Below are 18,446 nucleotides of genomic sequence, written 5' to 3'. Positions count from 1 at the left end.
CATATCCAGAGGTAAATGTGCATAATGAACCACTGAGGCAGGAGGTAGATGGGCTGTATGCTAGACATTTACAACTAGCCTTTTGTTTATATACATATACATATGTATATATGTATATATACATATGTATATGTATATATACATATGTATATATACATGTACATATAATTATTATTATTATTATTTTTGCTTTTTGCTTTTTAGGGGCACTTTTGCGGCATATGGAAGCTCCCAGGCTAGGAGTGAAATTGGAGCTGCAGCTGCTGGCCTACACCACAGCCATAGCAATGCAGGATCTGAGCCACGTCTGTGACCTACACCCCAGCTCACGGCAGTGCCTGATCCCCGACCCCCTGAATGAGGCCAGGGATCAAACCTGCATCCTCATGGATACCAGTCGGGTTTGTTAGGCTGAGCCATGACAGGAACTCCATTGTTTATACTTCTTGGGGCAGGAGATAGGAAGGCTCCAGGATAGACATTTACAACTAGCTACCTGTTTATACTTCAAGATAGAAAGAACAATAGGAACAAGGTAAATAACTGAACTTTGCCTTCTGTGGACACTTTAAACTATGGTAATGGTGGGAGCAGAGAGGGGCTAAACTTTGCTTGGGCAAAAGATCAAGAGGTCACATCGTTCCCATCCTTGGGGTCAGGGAGATTAAAAGACAGAATTTTATATTAAATGCACATATCTTTCCAGAAAATTTGCCACACCATCCTGATCTCTCATGCCACTACGGACAAGGGACAGTACTTTCTGAACCCAAATAATGGACCAGAATGTAGGAACTATTGGTTAGCACCATAGTGCTGGTAAACATCAGCTAGAGGTAATGTGAAAATTTGTCCAGCTAACTTAAAGGACTAGCAACTTTATCTTTGAGAGTATCTTTAACCTATTATGTATTCCAAATCACTATATGCAATTTTAAAATGATTTAAAAGCTATTCTTTAATGCAATAAATATGTATTGAGCACCTATTCTATGTCACATACTTAATCTTGCATTTGGAATATGAAATATGCTAGAATATAAACATAATGAAGATTAATAAAAATGGAGAGTGTAGATAATAGATTATAACAAAAAGAAATTGAGAACCTGCATTGTCACTTCTTGCTAAAGAGCCTCCTCGTACCTTTGGGCATTTGGTATCCTGTGAATGGGTAGAATAAAGTGTATGTGTCTTTCTTTTTGAAAACTAAGTAACGTAGAGAAAATTACCGGAAGAATCAGAGGAAAACTATAAAATGTAAGAAACTACATGATATTTTTTGGAACTCAATCTGGTTGCTCACAGTGTATATTCTCATTGAAATAGACTTAATAGGTTCTTCCTTAAAAGCCTCAACACAAAGTTCTTTGCACTAATAATTTGCTGAGGTCATCTTTGAACGTATCCTTAATATCATCATCTACCCATCTCCTTTTGCTGATAAGGCAACCATCCTCTGAATGTGACTTGACTTATATAACTTCCTGTTGGTTGAACCTCCTGATCTCCAGTTCTGTGCTCGCCCCCCTGCTTTCCATTAAGATTATTTATTTATTTATTTATTTAGTCATGCCAGCAGTGTGTGGACGTGCCCAGGTCAGGGATTCAACCCTCCTTCCTAGAGCAGTAACTAGAGCCGCAGCAGTGACAATGCAGGACTCTTAACCCACTGAGCCACCAGGGAACTCTTGTCTGAGATTTCTTTTGCATTAGGAGCTGTACACATGTATAGTACATTTGCATCTGCTAGGGCATTCAGGCAGAGTAGGGAAGCAGTCTGGTTTTGGAGAGCAGGAGGAGCCGGATACAAAAAAGCAGGTGGCCCCAAACCTCCCAGGGATTCTATCACTGTTAATCACTTGCCATACTTGCCCTACTGCTCCTGCCCTGGCAGCCCTTCTCTCGTCCTTTGCCCTTTCCAATCCCCATCCTCTGTCCTCCTGACACCAGCCTGATGGGACTGATCAGTGTTTTGATGGTGGCTTTGTGGGCTCTTGACCTTGACCAATCAATCTGACTTTGTATTACCAATTCTTGCTCCTTGAAGAGAAGGAACAGCACACATTGAAATGCTTGGCCAGGGAACTTTAGTTCAGATGTTTTGGCTGCTATAGCGTGTTTTAAAAAATCAAATTTGAATGCCTTTATACTAGACCTGCATGTTCTTTTGTGCTGTATACTCCCCCAGTGATGGCTGGGTTACATCAAGTGTGTTTTCTACACATTTCTCAGATATGCCAGCCTCCTGAAAGCATTTGGGTTGACTGGTGGTGAACTAGTATCTTCCTGATAGGCTGTGACAGGAAAATCTTGGGTTCTGTGGGGTAGCAGACTCTAATTTTCAGTTTGCTAGAAGTCTTTTAAATCCAAAGCATTGCCTTTGACCACTCTCACTGGTCAGAGTTTAGTACTGATGTGGCCAAAAACATAGTGTTCTTCAATCAGTGATGACTCTTAGGGGGTTCAAATGAGAGTCTGGGTGGATCAGGGAAGCCCAGAGTTGAAAAAAGATCAGAACAACCCACTTAGAATGCATAAAATGCATTATTGTGTGTGCTTAACAATCCATTTTTTTTTTCCCCTCATCCGAGGCATATGGAAGCTCCTGGGTTCAGGGTCAAACTGGAGCTACAACTGCCAGCCTATGTCATGGACACCACAACACCAGATTTGAGCCACATCTGTGACCTACACTGCAGCTTGTGGCAATGCCGGATCCTCAACCCACTGAGCGAGGTCAGGGATTGAACCTAAATCCTCACAGACACCATGTTGAGTTCTTAACCTGCTGAGCAATAACGGGAATTCCTGATTTGTTATTAACGCCTTGCACTTCTGGCAGAAATGCCTGCTCTCATAAGTCCTAGTATTATTTTGTTTAATACAGAAGGGCCCCCTTATCCCATTTGTGAAAGGATTGTCCTGGATGTAGAACTCTCCAGAGAAGGTGCAAGTGGACCCAGATACATTTTCCCTTGGCCCCAACATGATTTTCACTCAAATCCTCTTCGATACAGGTTGCCAATTTGGCCTGTTCCATCTCCAACAATGAGGAAGGGGTGAAATTAGTCCGGATGGCAGCCACCCAGATTGACAGCCTGTGTCCCCAGGTAAGCCTCATTCACTTTGTTTCAAAAGCCTGATGTTTCGGATCTTCTGCACACCAGCCCTCAAGTCACTTCTTCCCTAGCCTTTCCCTCTGTCCTCTCAGTAGAAAGCGCTGCCCATCACTCAAGGGTCAAGTTCTGCCTTTCTCAAAAAGACCTGCTAACTCCTCCAGGCTCTTTAGAATTACTGTGGCAATGATTGTCTTTTCCATTCCTGTTGACTTTCTTCTGTTTCTTTCGGACTGTCATTTAAATTCTCCATCTGGGGAGTTCCTGTCGTGGTGCAGTGGAAATGAATCCAACTGGGAATCATGAGGTTGCGGGTTCAATCCCTGGCCTTGCTCAGTGGGTTAAGGATCCGGTGTTGCCGTGAGCTGTGGTATTGGTCGCAGATGCGGCTCGGATCTGGTGTTGCTGTGGCTGTGGTATAGGCCGGGGCTACAGCTCCAATTAGACCCCTAGCCTGGGAACTTCCATATACTGTAGGAGCAGCCCTAGAAAAGACAAAAAAAAAATTTTTTTTAAGTAAATAAATACATTCTCCATCTGTTTACCTTGCCCCAACCCCTAAATTATATGCTTGCACATATAGAGCAAGAGTTATATTTTTGCCACATCTGTGCTATACAATATTTGTCCAGTAACACTTTTTGAAACCTGAAACTGATAGATTTTAAATAAAGAAGAAGAGCATACAAAAACTAATAGTAGTTAATAAACTACTTCTATCTCTCATGTTTTGCTTGTTCTTGTGAACACAGAGAAGCCACTTATCTGTAGAAGTGGTAGAGTCTGGGGTTTCAACATGGTCTTTGAGCTGTTTGTTCCTCTTTTGAAGAAGGTGGTCACTATGTCCCTGGATTGTTTCTAACTAGGTCATCAATGCCGCTCTCACCCTGGCTGCCCGGCCACAAAGCAAAGTTGCTCAGGACAATATGGATGTCTTCAAAGACCAGTGGGAAAAGCAGGTGCGAGTGCTGACAGAGGCTGTGGATGACATCACCTCCGTGGATGACTTCCTTTCTGTCTCAGGTAATCACAGACGGGCCCCTTACAAGGCAGCTGAAGGAGGAGAACAAGAGGAGATGAGCATCTTGCAAATGTCATGGGTCCACATTTCAAGTGCTCTCCTTGGCCCTTTGAGCTTTCAATCATCTCTGCAAATGTGATTGTAACACCCTCTTGAAAATTCTCTGCTGTGCACATTATTTCAAGACGCCAAGTCGAAGCATTGGTGGGGGGAATACAACTTTCTGATCAAGATGTCAGACACCTTAACAGATTATTTAAGTAGACATAGGTTCCCTTTTAGTTCTTAAGATTTTTAAAAATAGGGTGGCCTTTGATGCAACTGTATCACCCATCCAAAAAAGGGTACTAGATGTGAGACTATGTTTAAAAATCAAAAAAGCAGCCTATTATTCCAATTTGGCTGTGTGTGAAGGGCTTTTTCCCCAATAAGTGACATTACCCAGGTTTGTGATAAGTTAGGAAGAAATGTTAGGCATAGCGTGGACCCATTAGGAGGGACTTGGGGCTGGTGAGGCTTTGAGCCCTTGTCCATGAGGTTGTGGAAGGAAGTGAGAGAAAGCAAATAGAACTCATCACCACTGGAAATTGTAGCTTTCTTCTTTATAAATGAAGTCAGATCAAAGGATGTTAGTGCATCTGAATAACCCTGGAGTCAATTTGACCTTTACCGGGGCTCATCAATGCTGTTTCAAAATTGGGCTACCAGACAGCCAAAGGGGCTTTTTTCAAGACACAGTTGACCAAACACATTTGGCCCAACACATTTACCTAGATGAGTCTCTGGGGGCAGTGAGGGAAGAGGTTCCTGAAAACCTCCCCTGCTTTGCAAGGCATTAAAATAACCAAGTGACCCTTGAAAATTCAAAGTGATCAGGTGTTGACTCTACCCACAGGGGTAGGGAACATACACCTACCAACTCAGGTGTGCCCTCGCCTTGACCAGGACCTACTGAGGTCTGAGAGGGAAGGGTGGCAGCACCACCGGTGGGATCCAGGCAGACAGGGCCTCTGACTGCAACAGGGTGGGAGGGATTTCTAAGAGAGGCTTAGGGTATTTAGCAACTCTTCTCTAGCTGCCATCTTTCCTTTCACAAAGAAACAACGAATTCCCACTGAGGGCTTGTGTTTAAAGCTTGTCCGAGAGCAGCATAGTTGACTTTGTAGATCTGCAGGATGATGGAAAAGCCAGCTTTGAAATCATGGAGGGCAAGACAGGGTAGATGGAGAAAATGAGCAAACACATGATTGGTGTCTATAATTTGCCAGACTTTCTATTTGCCTTCTCACCAAAATTCTGTCAGGTAGGTATCACTGTAGTAAGTCTTTCCTTGAGAAAAGTAAGTCACTGAGAGGGTAGGTAACTTTTCAGAAATGAAATTAAAATCCAGATTATCCTTTATCCAGAGCCTAAATAGCTATAAATCAAGATAGAAGGGAATTTGCTTTAATGCTCCCAACTTTCCCTGCTCCACTCCCCCCACCTTCATTCCACTCTTTCATCCCTTTCAGAGACCTGTCTTGTTCTTCATTCCCAAGGTGCTTATTGTTTGTTTGGGGGTCTTTGTTTCATTTTGTTTTGTTTTCCTTTTCAGGCCGAACCAGCAGCATATGGAAGTTCCCTGGCTGGGGGGTCGAATGGGAATTGCAGCTGTCGGCCCACACCACAGCCACAGCAATGCGAGATCCAAACTGCATCTGTGACCTGCACTGTAGCTCACAGCAATGCTGGATCCTTAACCCACTGAGTAAAGCCAGGGATTGAACCCGAAACCTCATGTTTCCTAGTTGGATTCCATAACCACTGAGCCATGATGGGAACTCCAAGGTGCTTTGTTTTTGATGACTTGTCAAAGCAGCTATTCATTTAAACACACCCATATCTAGGGGGTGGCTGATAAGGAAGTCAATATGTTGCCATTCCTGGGATTTTTGCTTCCTGGATGCATGCAGAGTCCTAACAATATAAAAGGTATTCAAGAGACACATCTCTTTTAGGTGCTTAGAAATTGTTTGGATAGGCATGTTGGGGATTTGAGTGGTGGGAAACCGAAGGATGGCTCCCAGGACTGAGCATCTTTCTAGTATCTAGTCTGTGATTGCTAGGAAGACAAGAGGGGCACCCAGAAAAGGGAGGGGAACCCTCCAATCAGCCTCAGATCTCACACAGCAATCTTAGCCCCTGGAAATCTTACTCTGCTCCCTTTCCATCTACAAATGAGTAGAAAATATCCATATACTACCTTTTTCAAATAGGAATCATTTCAGAACTTAAAACTTCCCCAACTTATCCTTTTCTTTAAATGCATGTACAAGAATTTCTGAGGGTAGAGAACAGCAAGGTGAGGAAGTCTTATCTCAGGCTGTTTCAATAGTGCCAAGCTTTTCTTAATTTTCTTCCACCGGGCCTGCCTCTCTGCTACCTTTTTCCCTGCCATTCCTTTGTGCATCTCATTATTACCGGCAACAAGAAGAGGCTTTGGCTTTTGCTGATAACACTGTGCAGTCCAGCCCCAGTGGTACAAGTGCCGTGGCATGCCATGACAGGAAAATGAACAGGCGCTGTCAGGGAGCCAGCCTTGGCAGGACCTGCTGGAGCATGCCTTTGGACTTGACAATCGGAGGCGGCAGGCACCTTTCCACAGATGGGCTTGACAAATAATGACACAGCCCACTCTGTCCTGCTGGTAGACTGTGGATACAGCCTGATAGTTGGGGAAACTACTTCTCATCTCCTCACCGAGCTGGAGCCAAAACATTTGCATCAGTAAATTGCAAGTTTGGCCCAGGAGATATTTGGAATGACATTAATGACATTTTATGTATCAGTTTCTTCTTAAGGGAATATCTATTCTGGCAGGAAACTCTATTTTGAAAACAAAAACAAAGGTCTTTTTTTTTTTTTTTTAAAGGATGGTTTTGTGTTTTTTTCTTCCTTTTTTCTTTCTTTTTTTTCACGCTCCATGAACTTGTGTGTCTGAGCGCTTAATTTGTCCCTATGAAATGCAACAAGTTTTGGGAGCAATGATGCTAGCTATTAACATTACAGAAGCAAAACCAATTTTCGGATGTGGTCCGGGCTCATAAAAAAGTGAAATGACTATGTTAGAACACTTAAACTTTTCCCACTGGGCAAAAACTACAATTTTTAATAGTGTCTTAAAATGAGCGTCTTGGCATTAACCATGTGACAGTTTAATTCTTGGTTTTGGCTCACAAAATAGCAGGCATCTAAGATCTGTAAAAGCTATTAACTCCATCTCATAATGTGTAAAAGTTTTGCTTTGTTTTGTTTGCCTTTTCCTCTTTTTCTTTTCTTTCTTTCTTTTCTTTTTTTTTTTCTTTTTCTTTTTTTTTGACTCCCAGGTCTTGAGTTTGTTTCATTAAAAAATTCACATAGTGAACTCTGAAAGCTCAAAATAATCATTATTGATTTTTTTTTTTCTTTTTAGAGCCACACTCATGGCATATGGAGGTTCCCAGGCTAGGGGTCTAATTGGAGCTGTTGCTGCCAGCCTACACCACAGTTCATGGCAACACCAGATCCTTAACCCACTGAGCGAAGCCAGGGATCGAACCTGCAACCTCATGGTTCCTAGTTGGATTCATTTCCACTGCACCACGACGGGAACTCCTAATGTTATTTTTGTTTGTTTTTGTGTTTGTGTTTGTGTTTTTTGTCATCGATTTTTAAACAAAATTACATCTTTTCTGAAATAGTGAAGTTGCAGAGATTCAAGGAAGTTTATTACAAATTAAGCTGTAGTCAAATGTTTGATGATGGTTAAATAGCATGCTTCGCATCTGGGTATAACATGTGAGGTACCTAAAGGGTTTATCTCAACAATGGAACCATCTCTGGAATATATGTGCTTTTTATTATTATTTTCTCTTCTATGTTATTTTCTAGTTGGAATACTATTCCTCTATCTCCTTACTTAATGAATTCTTTCTCTTGAAAAATTCCTGGATTTTAATATATACAATATATTAAAAATATATTATATATAAATATAAAATAGGATAAAAAATATATAATCAGTTGTCCCTCTTCAATGTATATCTTTATTCAGGATTTCTTCTTTGGTCGCCTGCTGTGTGTAAGGTATTGTCAGGTATGAAAATAGAAATCAAGTGTGGATTCTGCTTTCAAATAATTTACTGCCCTTTTTCACTAGACCAGACCGCTTCCAAATCTTTGGGCCCCAGACCTGAGGGTGTAGGGACTAGGAGTGGAGGAGTTGTTACAAGGGGTCCAGGAATCCATATATAAACCAGATGTGGTTTTTTGATCAAATAAGATGTCAACAAGATCAAAGATAACTCTTTTGCAAGTACATTATTTTGCACTTGGGTTAATAAAATGCAAATCTATTTAAAAACAGTCTTTATCATTGTGTTTTTTACATAAATACTATCCGCCAATGTAACTACTATCATGAGGGAACTGTGATTCTTTTTTCTTTGTAAATGGGGTAAACTGTCTGCCTGCTTAAACAAAGCATTCATTCAGAAAACTGAGTCAAATGATTTACTTTTCCATAGTTAGCACAACTTTGTACTAATAAAATTAAAAGAAAACTGAGTCAGTAAACTGTAAATTAGTAAACTCTTTATTCAGGAAGTTCCTTGGTGGCCTAGTGTTAAGGATTTGGCATTGTCACTGTGGTAGTTTGTTGTCACTGCTTTGGCACAGGTTCAATCCCTGGCCTGGGAACCTCCATCATGGATGCAGCCCTAAAACGACAAGACAAAAAGACACGCACACACACACACACACAAACCCCCTCAAAAACCATCATTTCATTTTAAGATATTAGGTCATGAATAGCCTTCTTAACATTTACGTTTTGTTAATTCCAAGGGCATTAGTATCTAATGTGATTAACAGTTTCCTTTGTTTTGCATTAAAAATCGCATCTTTAAACTATGCACAGAAAAAATGGTAGCTATGCCTATTCTTGTACTTTGTTATGCAAAGACGATGGTCTCTTGATACCTTGTTTTTGACATGAAGACCTCAGTTACTCACTTTCAGGGCCAAGGGCATATTTTTAATTGTTTGGAGGAATCCAGCTGGACAGTAAGAGGATCAAACTTTGTGCTTAAAAACCCGTGTCAAGTTTTATTTGAGTAAACCCTTTTTTCCTCAGGTGTCCTTTTAAGTGAGTTTGTATGATCCAGTCCAGATCTCATCAAGAGGTGGTTTTCAGAAGTTCCTTAATCAAAATGAAAAGCTTTCTTTCTTTCCTTCTTTTCTTTTCTGGCCGCCCCATTGGCATATGGCATTCCCAGGCCAGTGATGAGACCTGAGTCACAGTTGTGACCTAAGCTGCACCTGTGACAACACCGGATGCTTTAACCTACTGTGCTGGGCCAGAAATGGAACCTGCATCCTGGCACTGCAGAAACGCCACCCTATCAGGCCATTGTGCCACAGTGGGAACTCCAAAAATGAAAACTTTTAAGTCTCTATTTTCTGTTTTACTCAAGAAACTATCAGTATTCAGAAAGTACCCCTTCTTGTCAGAGTAAGTTATCTAAATATTAAAATTTAAACATTTCATTGACATTTCGATTCTAATTTCTATTTGAAATTAAAGAACTAGAGAATGTAGAAAGCAGAAATTTTTAAGTAAAATGAGGAAATTATATTGTAGGAGGTCAAAATGGGTATTCCTTTATAAAACATCTGTTATCCTTTGCAATTTTTCTATCCAGTGTCCTGTAAGAACATGCGTTTTCTAAGTGACTGGTTTAAGGAAAGTGGAAGAGATCCATGGTAGTCTGGGCTTTGCTGAGTACCCTCCCATTGTCCCTGTCTTTAGGAATTTTAAAATTAGAACTAGTTCTAGAACTTAAGGAGATAATCACTGGTTTTAATCCTTTATTAACTATTTATTAAATTTGGCAGTTATAATTTCCTAAGTGTTACCAGATTAATTCAGATTACTTCCAAATGTGTTCTGTCTATTGTGTGTGTGTATTTTCAGTTTAAGTTCTTTTCTTTCCTTGGAGTGCTAAACGTTTTCAACATTTCCTTAGAATTCTGTTTCTAAAGAATGTTCAAGGGACTTAATTATAGATCTCACACTGGACATACAAAGTCACAAACTTACAAAACTATAAGGGGTCACATCGTGTCTTTTCTCTAGGCTAGTGGAGAGGAAAGCCTCCCATCCTGCTGCTTGTATTCTACTTTGGACAGTGGTGGAGAGTGATCCCTGATCTTGATTTCAATCTGAGGGAACCAGCCACGAATGGGATTGTATTTCAGTTTCAATCGTGGGGGACTCTGATCCTCATCACAGGATCAGTTTCGCATTGCCTGTCCCTTATGCATGCCTGGACATTTGAAGATTGATGGGGTGATATTTGTTCATTTTATTTATTTATTTATGTTTAATTTTTTTTTTTTTTATGGAAGTCCCCAGACTAGGGATGGAATTGGAGCTGCTGCTGCCGGCCTATGCCACAGACACAGCAACACAGGATCCGAGCTTCGTCTGTGATCTACACCACAGCTCATGGCAACGCTGGATCCTTAACCCACTAGCAAAGCCAGGGATTGAACAGGTGTCCTCATGGATGCTAGTCAGGTTTGTTACTGATGAGCCACAATGGGAACTCCTGATATTTGTTCACTTTAAAGTTTCCCTTCAGAGGTCCCATCATGGCTCAGCGGAAAGGAGTCCAACTAGGAACTATGAGGTTGCAGGTTCAATCCCTGGCCTCGCTCAGTGGGTTAAGGATCTGGCATTGCTGTGAGCTGTGGTGTAAGGTCGCAGATGAGGCTCAGATCTGGCGTCGCTGTGGCTCTGGAATAGGCTGGCAGCTACATACAGCTCTGATTAGACCCCCAGCCTGGGAACCTCCATATGCTGCAGGTGCGGCCCTAAAAAGACAAAAAGACTAAATAAATAACTAAATAAATAAATAAAAGTAAAGTTTCCCTTAAATACTTCCTTAATAAAGAAAACGTGATCCAACTGACATAGCCCAAAGTGTGAATCTAGCCATGTCTAGGAACATTGCTATTTGGTTAGGGTGGCTTCCTGTTTGCTATCACAACTACTGTGGAAAGACCTTTTTGTGCAGTAAATCTTAATCATGCAAACAAAGACCAGTCCTGGCTCTGGTGCTGCTTCACAAATCACAGCCCAAAAAGAGAAGATGTGACCCATGTGCCACAGGGAGGAGGAGGAAGTGGCACTGCAGCCAGTAGGGAGCAGTGGGCTAGCCTTCCAATGCCTTGGGGCTCCTCCTTGTCCCAGCACCAATCCTGGCTGATATGGGGGGAGGAGGGAGGAAGGGCAGCACCACCAGGGCCAGGAGGAGGGTGGTGTTGTGTGGGGTTAGGTAGTGGGGGAGTTGCGTCTGGGTGGGCATGGGTGGGTACAGTAGCATTTTTGGGATGGGGTATGTAAAACACGGATAAAATAGTTTTGTTAGGGAAAAAAAAAATCATGGAAACAAAGAAAGGGATTTTTTAAAGTTGGTTCTTAACGTGTGGTCCTCACACCAGCAGCATTAACATCACCTGGGAACTTGGTAGAAATGCAGTTGTTTAGGCTCAACCCCAGACCCCATGAATCAGAAACCTTGGGTGTGACACCCAGCAGTCTCTGTGATGCTGCAAATCCTCTGGCTGAGAGCCATTATTTTATATAAACTATGTTCTTTAAATATCATTTCAATGTTACCAGATGTGCATTGAGATGTGAAAGCGAATGGCTTGTGAGAGTGAATGAATCTCTCTTAGACTAAGTGTTCAGTGTGAAGGGCTGTAAAATCATATTAATATGTCTGTGTCCTCTCCATAGAGAATCATATCTTGGAGGATGTGAACAAGTGTGTGATAGCCCTTCAAGAGGGGGATGTGGACACTCTGGACCGGACAGCAGGGGCCATCAGGGGCCGGGCAGCTCGAGTCATACACATCATCAATGCTGAGATGGAGAACTATGAAGCTGGTGTTTATACCGAGAAGGTGCTGGAAGCTACAAAATTACTCTCTGAGACAGGTAACCACGGATTCTAGATTTGACCAAAATGTCAGCACCATGATTAATTTCCGTACCTGAATACATCTGTGTCAGTGTTTTCCAGAGGTCTTTCTGCTTCTAAATTACCCCTGATCATCAAAGGGTGTGCTTTATTTTTTGAGTTTGAATCGGAACACTTTAGCAGAATAAGTTTATTGTGTTACATGTACATAGATAGTACTCTGTAGTTGGATTCACACAAGGACCTTATTAAGTAGGCAGATTTTTAGTATCTCCCATTATAGATGTGAAAATGAAGTTTTGAATCAGTTAAGAGGTTGGGAAAAGGTCACAAGGATAGAAAATCGTGGATACGTGGATATGGAATCTTGAACGAGAAAAGCCTTTCTCCTCTATCCCTTGAGAAGATAGGATCTTAAGGAAGGCTCTGGACAACCAAGGGAAGGCTCTGGGTAGTCCAGGAATATGAAGTAATCAGAGGAGGCGGTGGTTGCTGAAAAGGGTTAGACTTTCCATACACACCCTGATCATCTAGCAAAGGCTTGCATGCTCTCCTCTAGGGCATGTGGCGGTCCCCTGGGGAGTCACGGTTGTGGTGAGACGCAGTTACTGTGAGAGACTGTCATAACTCTCTGGTGCACTGAGATGAAAAAAAAAAAAAAAGACTTATTTCCACTGTGTTAACACAACCACCCATAACTTAGGAGAGTCAAAGACTGTCCTATTTTTAGTAGTCTTTGCTCTTGACTGGTGTCTCTTGGCTTCCTACCCTTTCTAAAGTTCTTCATGCACTGTGCAAATGGGGTGATGAGTGTAGAAAGTTTAGGGAAGAAGAGAAGACAAAGGGCTGGAAAAATAATTTAACTCTGTGTTGGATGGAGTTATGAATGGGCCATGAATGGGTCAAAAGAAGGAACTCGGCTTAATTTCAATGAGAATTTTCTATGGCTTGTACATGGACTTTGGAACCCACTAGGCTTTTAAAAAATAGGAGTGTCTCTGAAAGGTCAGATACAGCAGTGTTCCAAGTTCTGCATGATAAGACATGTTAGTAGAAACATGTTTCCTTCTTCAGGAAAAAGGTTACTGACAAAGACTTTTGTAGATATTTGTTCATCTAGAATAGCAAGGAAAAACAACAGTTAGACATTGGTTGCTCTCTCTGAAATATAAAAGGAGTAGTCAAATATCACACTATAAAGAATATATCTAGGAATTGTTGCTCTTGAGAATCTTCAAAGGCTTAGAATTAGAAATCATGACAGTAACAATAATAATACGACATATCCACGTTTTAGGTAGCTGGAATTCAGCACTGATTTTCTCTCTAGTTAGGTTTGCCCTTTGCATTCAGTAGAGAAATGCAATGCAAGCCACAGAGTATTTCTTTTCTCATTTGAAAGAATTAGAAACATGTATTTTACTTTACTGCTTCAATTTAAATGCTGTTTTTTCACCCTTAATGGGGACCCTCTCACATTGTCGGAGCTCTCAGTTCCTGGCCCATTACCTCTATGTTGTTACAAAGTCTCAGCGTCATGTGGCCTGTCTGAAAGGTGGGTACATTTCCCTTGGATCTGACACTAGTTAAGAGTACCAGAGAAGGGTGGAGGCCACTCAGACAGAATTCCCAGCATATGCTGGTTTATGACTGGTTGGAATGATGATGGGAGTTGATGAGACACAGAGCAGATGAGATTCAGAGCAGATTGCCAATTTGCATGTGACTTTGTGCACCCAAAGAATTCAGGCATGTTCAAAAGACATTTTAGAATTTTTTCATATTGTACTTTGGGATGCTTTAATGAACAGAAGGAGGGGTACCCGATGGGTCAAAATCTACATAAAGGCAAGGACAGTGTACTTAGATGATTGAAATATTTTAACATAATTTTCACCCGAAGTCTTGAAATGTAAATAATACTCCTGGTTGATTTTTTTTTTTTTAACTGAAAAAAAAAAAATCAATGAAACAGAGCAATCCATCCTGGGTTGTTTTTGCTAATCAAAATTTTGCTCTTTTTTGTTAATTTTCAGATCTTAAAATTCTCATCTCAGCCCTTCTTTGCAGTGATTGAATATTCTGGGTACTTAACTAAAGGCACCTTCCTGATTCTAATGTCCATATTAAGTTCTTAATTGAATGGAGAAGATAAGTAAGACATTTAGATTCTTCTGTTTTTCAGCATCTATTGAAGATAACTAGGAAAGTAACCAGGTAGAAGAGAGTGAAATAGACAGTTTATAAATAACTAGTAGAAAATACCGAACACATGTCAAGGAAAAACATGTATTAGTGGATTAAGAACTAGAATGTACAAAATTTGTAAATTGTTTTGCTTCTGTCCCCAGTTGTTCTTCTCTTCCCTAAACAGGAACAATATTGTTTCTTTACGAGTAACAGAGGATGTTGCCAAAGCAATGAAAGCAAAAAACTTTAGCTGTTAATGCACTGGTGACTAAGTAGAATTATTGGTGAGTGTATCATACAAACGGAGTTTGAGAAAGAATATATAAGCAATTCTGTGATTATCGTTATGCAGAGCTTTGTTGGCTAAAGAGATTTCAAAATGGATTAATTCCCCTGTCTGTGTCTGGCTGGGCTAATTCATACACCCAAATTTCTGCCTTTGGCCTAATGTTTTGCTCCTGATTTTTTTTTTTTTTTTTTTTTTTTTTTTTTAGCCTTAGAGCAACATTGAATTGGTCAAATTTTTTTTTTTTTTTTTTTTTTTTTTTTTTTGTACAGACTTATCTGAGAGTATATTTTACTTTGAGGCGAGAACAGGGGGCAGTGGGCAAGGAATGGAAGATGCTAAAAAAAAAAAAGGAAAAAAATAAAAAGAAAAAAAAGTTCAGGACATGGAAGACACAGCATCCTGTTTTCCATTGCCTACCACAACCCACCAGGTTCTGCCCAGTTTTATATCCGAGTTGTTAGATTGAAAACCCTAAGGCAGATATTCTCAGTCTCTGTATTACTGACAGTTGAGTCTTGATAGTTCTTTCCTGGGGTGGAGGGAGCAGTCCTGTGCATTATAGGACCCTTAGCAGTATTCCTGGCCTCATCCCAACTAGATGCTGACAGGACCTCTTCCCTTTCCCACTCCAAGTTGTGACAATCAAAAGTGTCTCCAGATATGGCCAGATGTCCTTGGGGTAGACAGAATAACTCCCACTGAAAATAACTGCCCCAAGGGAAAGAAATATTCCAAAGTGGGAGCAATTTTCAGCAAGGCAGAATGGAGCCTATGCACTATGGCCATGGGGTGTGCTGAAGGAAGTGGGGTGAGAGTCTGTTACAAGGAATAATTTTTTAAAAAGGGTAGAATGCTCAAAAAGTCTTGACTAGGCAAGACTTTGCTCCTAATGGGGTTTGCAAACATAGGCCAGCCCCTGTTTAAACATGTAAATGATACAGGAGTGGGTCACTGTGGTGGGACTCCCACTTTACCACCAGATGAGCTTTGCTGAGTGGCTAGAAATTGAGAGAGATGCAGAGTGACAAAGCAGTTGTGGTGTATCTTCATCAATTATTTTACTTACACAGTAGAGTAGGTAAACTTGGTATATATCAGACCCTATCAATTCCTACATATATTATAAGCTCTACAGTACCACCTGAATTCTAACAAATTGCCAGCCACTTGATTGTGAGTGGGCACCTGGTGAGACCTATCTTCAGAGATCTCATTTGCAAAGTCAGGTAACTGCAGAAGGTTGAGGGGGTTGAAAGTACATTCAGCGATATTGTATTTAGATATACAGAGAGTAGCTCATTCTTCAGGGAATGGATTATACTGAAATGTCACTTTTTTTTGGGTAAATTTGATAGCTGATACAAATTTATTGGCAATATCAACATCATCAGGTTGAGAGATTTCTGAGATTAAACCAGTAGTTAGTTCCTTCTTTGGAGGGAACCAAAAAAAGAATAGAGACAAAGTCTTTTTAATGAGAATTCTGTTATTAAGCACTTTGTGTATGAGGACTAGAATTCCATTATTTTGGAGAACACTTGTGCCAAACAGATGGTATAATTTTTTTTTATCAAGACTTTTTTTTCCCAAGTGTTAAGTGTTCACAGAAAAATTGAGGGGAAGCTGAGATTTCCCACACTCCCTTGATGCTGCACATGCCTGATGTTCCTACATTATCAACATCCCCACCAGCGTGGTACATTTGTTACCATTGACGAACCAACACTGACACATCATCATCACCCAAAGTCCATAGTTTATATTTTGGTTCACTCTTGGTATTGTGTATTCTGTTGTATTTGGACTAATGTGTAATGACATGTATCTATTGGTATGGTATCACAGTGTAATTTTCACTGCCCTAAAAATTCACTGTGTTCCATCTATCCATCCCTCTCCCTCTCCAAATACCCTGGTAACCACTGGTCTTTTTACTGTCTCCATAGTTTGGCCATTTCTAGAATGTCCTGTAGTTGGAATCATACTGTATGTAGCCTTTTCAGATCGACTTCTTCATCTAATAGAAATGGTGTAATTTTAATTTTCATCCTTTGGCAATATAAAATTTTTGTAAAGGAGATTTTTTTACATAATCTCTGTATATTTTGCCTAGAAAATATGAGAAGATCAATAAATAGGAAACACCCAAGCTGGAAATGATAATGAGTGGTACCATTGCATCAGTACAAGATAGTAGATGAAATCCAGGTGATGAATCTGAAGAACTTGATTCCTTGACTTCTACCAACTAAATGTGATCTTACACAAATTAGTTAATATCCTTGAGCCTCAGCTTCTTATATAGTACCTGATGTTTGCCATCCAAGTATGGTCAATATTACTTATTTGAGTATATATGTGTCACTGTTTCCTGGCTGCGTGATGAATGCACTCAAAATGGATTTCTGTGAATCCTCTATATAAACCCTCTGCTCCATCTGGACAGGTGTATTCATTATTCTCCAGGCAAAACACGCCCATACTCTTCCCACTCTCCTTCCTGTTGTCTTTTCTGTTTCCTCCTCCTCTGCATCTGTGTATTGAACTTAGCCTTTAAGATCTGACTCAAGCCTCAGCTGGAGACAACAGGGATCTACTTCTATGAATATGTAGACATTTTGAATGTCCTTTTCGGTATAAATGGTCCACAGCTAGATTGTCCATTCCTACAAGCAGGTGTTCCTATAAGTGTCTAGAGCCTAGGCTAGTGTTATCATATCATCGGCCTTTAATATGCATGCATTGATTAAATGAATATAAAAAATTATGATTGGCCAATGAGGACCTGTTGTATAGCACAGAGAACTCTATTCAATATTGGGTGATAATCTATGCAGGAAAAGAATCTAAAGGAGAATGGATGTGTGGATATGTATAACTGAATCACTTTGTTATACAGCAGAAATTATCACAACCTTGTAAATCAACCATACTTCCATAAAGCTTAAAAATGAAAAATGTAAATGTAAATGAATATTAACAATTAGGATATGACCCCCCCCCAGTGGAGAATATGGCCACTAGCAGCCTTAGGCTAACAGCTCAAGATTCTAGGTTAAACAGAAAGACTTCTTTCCTCCTACTTTCTATATATCGAAGGAGAGCATCTTCTTGACCAATTATGGTATGCTTATTCCACTTGGGCTGATGTCTGTTGCCAGTGGGATAAGCATGGGCCAGGTTTGGGTGACCTGCCTATCCCTGTGGCCAGAGACAGTGGGTATGCACAGAAGTAAGATCAATATCAGAAGAAGGTGGTAGGGACAAGTTATTGGGAAGACAAAGAATATCAAATATTATAGAAAGGAAGGACTATCATATTGTCTGTCACTTCTCCATGGCTGACCTTGAAATTAGATTATGAAAGTGATGAATTTCAACAGAAGCTGTAATGACTGAGATTGTCAGCCTAGACGTCCTAATAGTCTTTAAATGTATTTTAATATAACCCTTACTATTGGTGTAAAGCATTTTATTTCACTCTGAAAGATCAAAATGATTACAATATTAAAGAAATGTCTTACTTATCAGTTCTTGTGGTATTCATGGGGGTGGGAAGGATGAGTCAAAAGTGTGGGAAGGATGAGAAGGAAATTTCATTCCCTTAACAGCCCTTAAATAGGCAATGTGTAGTTTGTCTCAAAGCCTCTTGCATATGATGGAAATGTACATACTCTAGGTATTGTAGGGATCTGGCTGATGGTTTTTAATATCTGTACTTATTAGTTTTATCCTGAATGCAAATGCAGGTTTCTTGCTCAGAGAAAACCCTTATTACTTAACAGCAGTGACCTTGCCAGTTCCCTATGCCTCATTCTACC

The 18,446-nt window shown here is 40.4% G+C and overlaps 1 protein-coding gene across 6 annotated transcripts in view; it reads left to right on the top strand.

Moving 5' to 3' along the window:
• Window positions 1–18,446, top strand: part of CTNNA2 (catenin alpha 2) — a 1,212,918-nt gene that overhangs the window by 1,095,268 nt on the left and 99,204 nt on the right. For all 6 annotated transcript variants that reach the window (XM_021088202.1, XM_021088201.1, XM_021088200.1 and 3 more), the window contains 3 exons: window positions 3,021–3,113; window positions 3,986–4,142; window positions 11,963–12,163. In XM_021088202.1, the coding sequence (XP_020943861.1) occupies window positions 3,021–3,113; window positions 3,986–4,142; window positions 11,963–12,163 (451 nt within the window). The remainder of the gene's footprint in view (window positions 1–3,020; window positions 3,114–3,985; window positions 4,143–11,962; window positions 12,164–18,446) is intronic.

This window comes from Sus scrofa, chromosome 3 (genome assembly GCF_000003025.6).
Source record: "Sus scrofa isolate TJ Tabasco breed Duroc chromosome 3, Sscrofa11.1, whole genome shotgun sequence".
NCBI classification, from domain to species: domain Eukaryota; kingdom Metazoa; phylum Chordata; class Mammalia; order Artiodactyla; family Suidae; genus Sus; species Sus scrofa.
The sequence above is the reverse complement of the archived record's forward strand: the minus strand, read 5'-3'. Positions and strand labels throughout refer to the sequence as shown.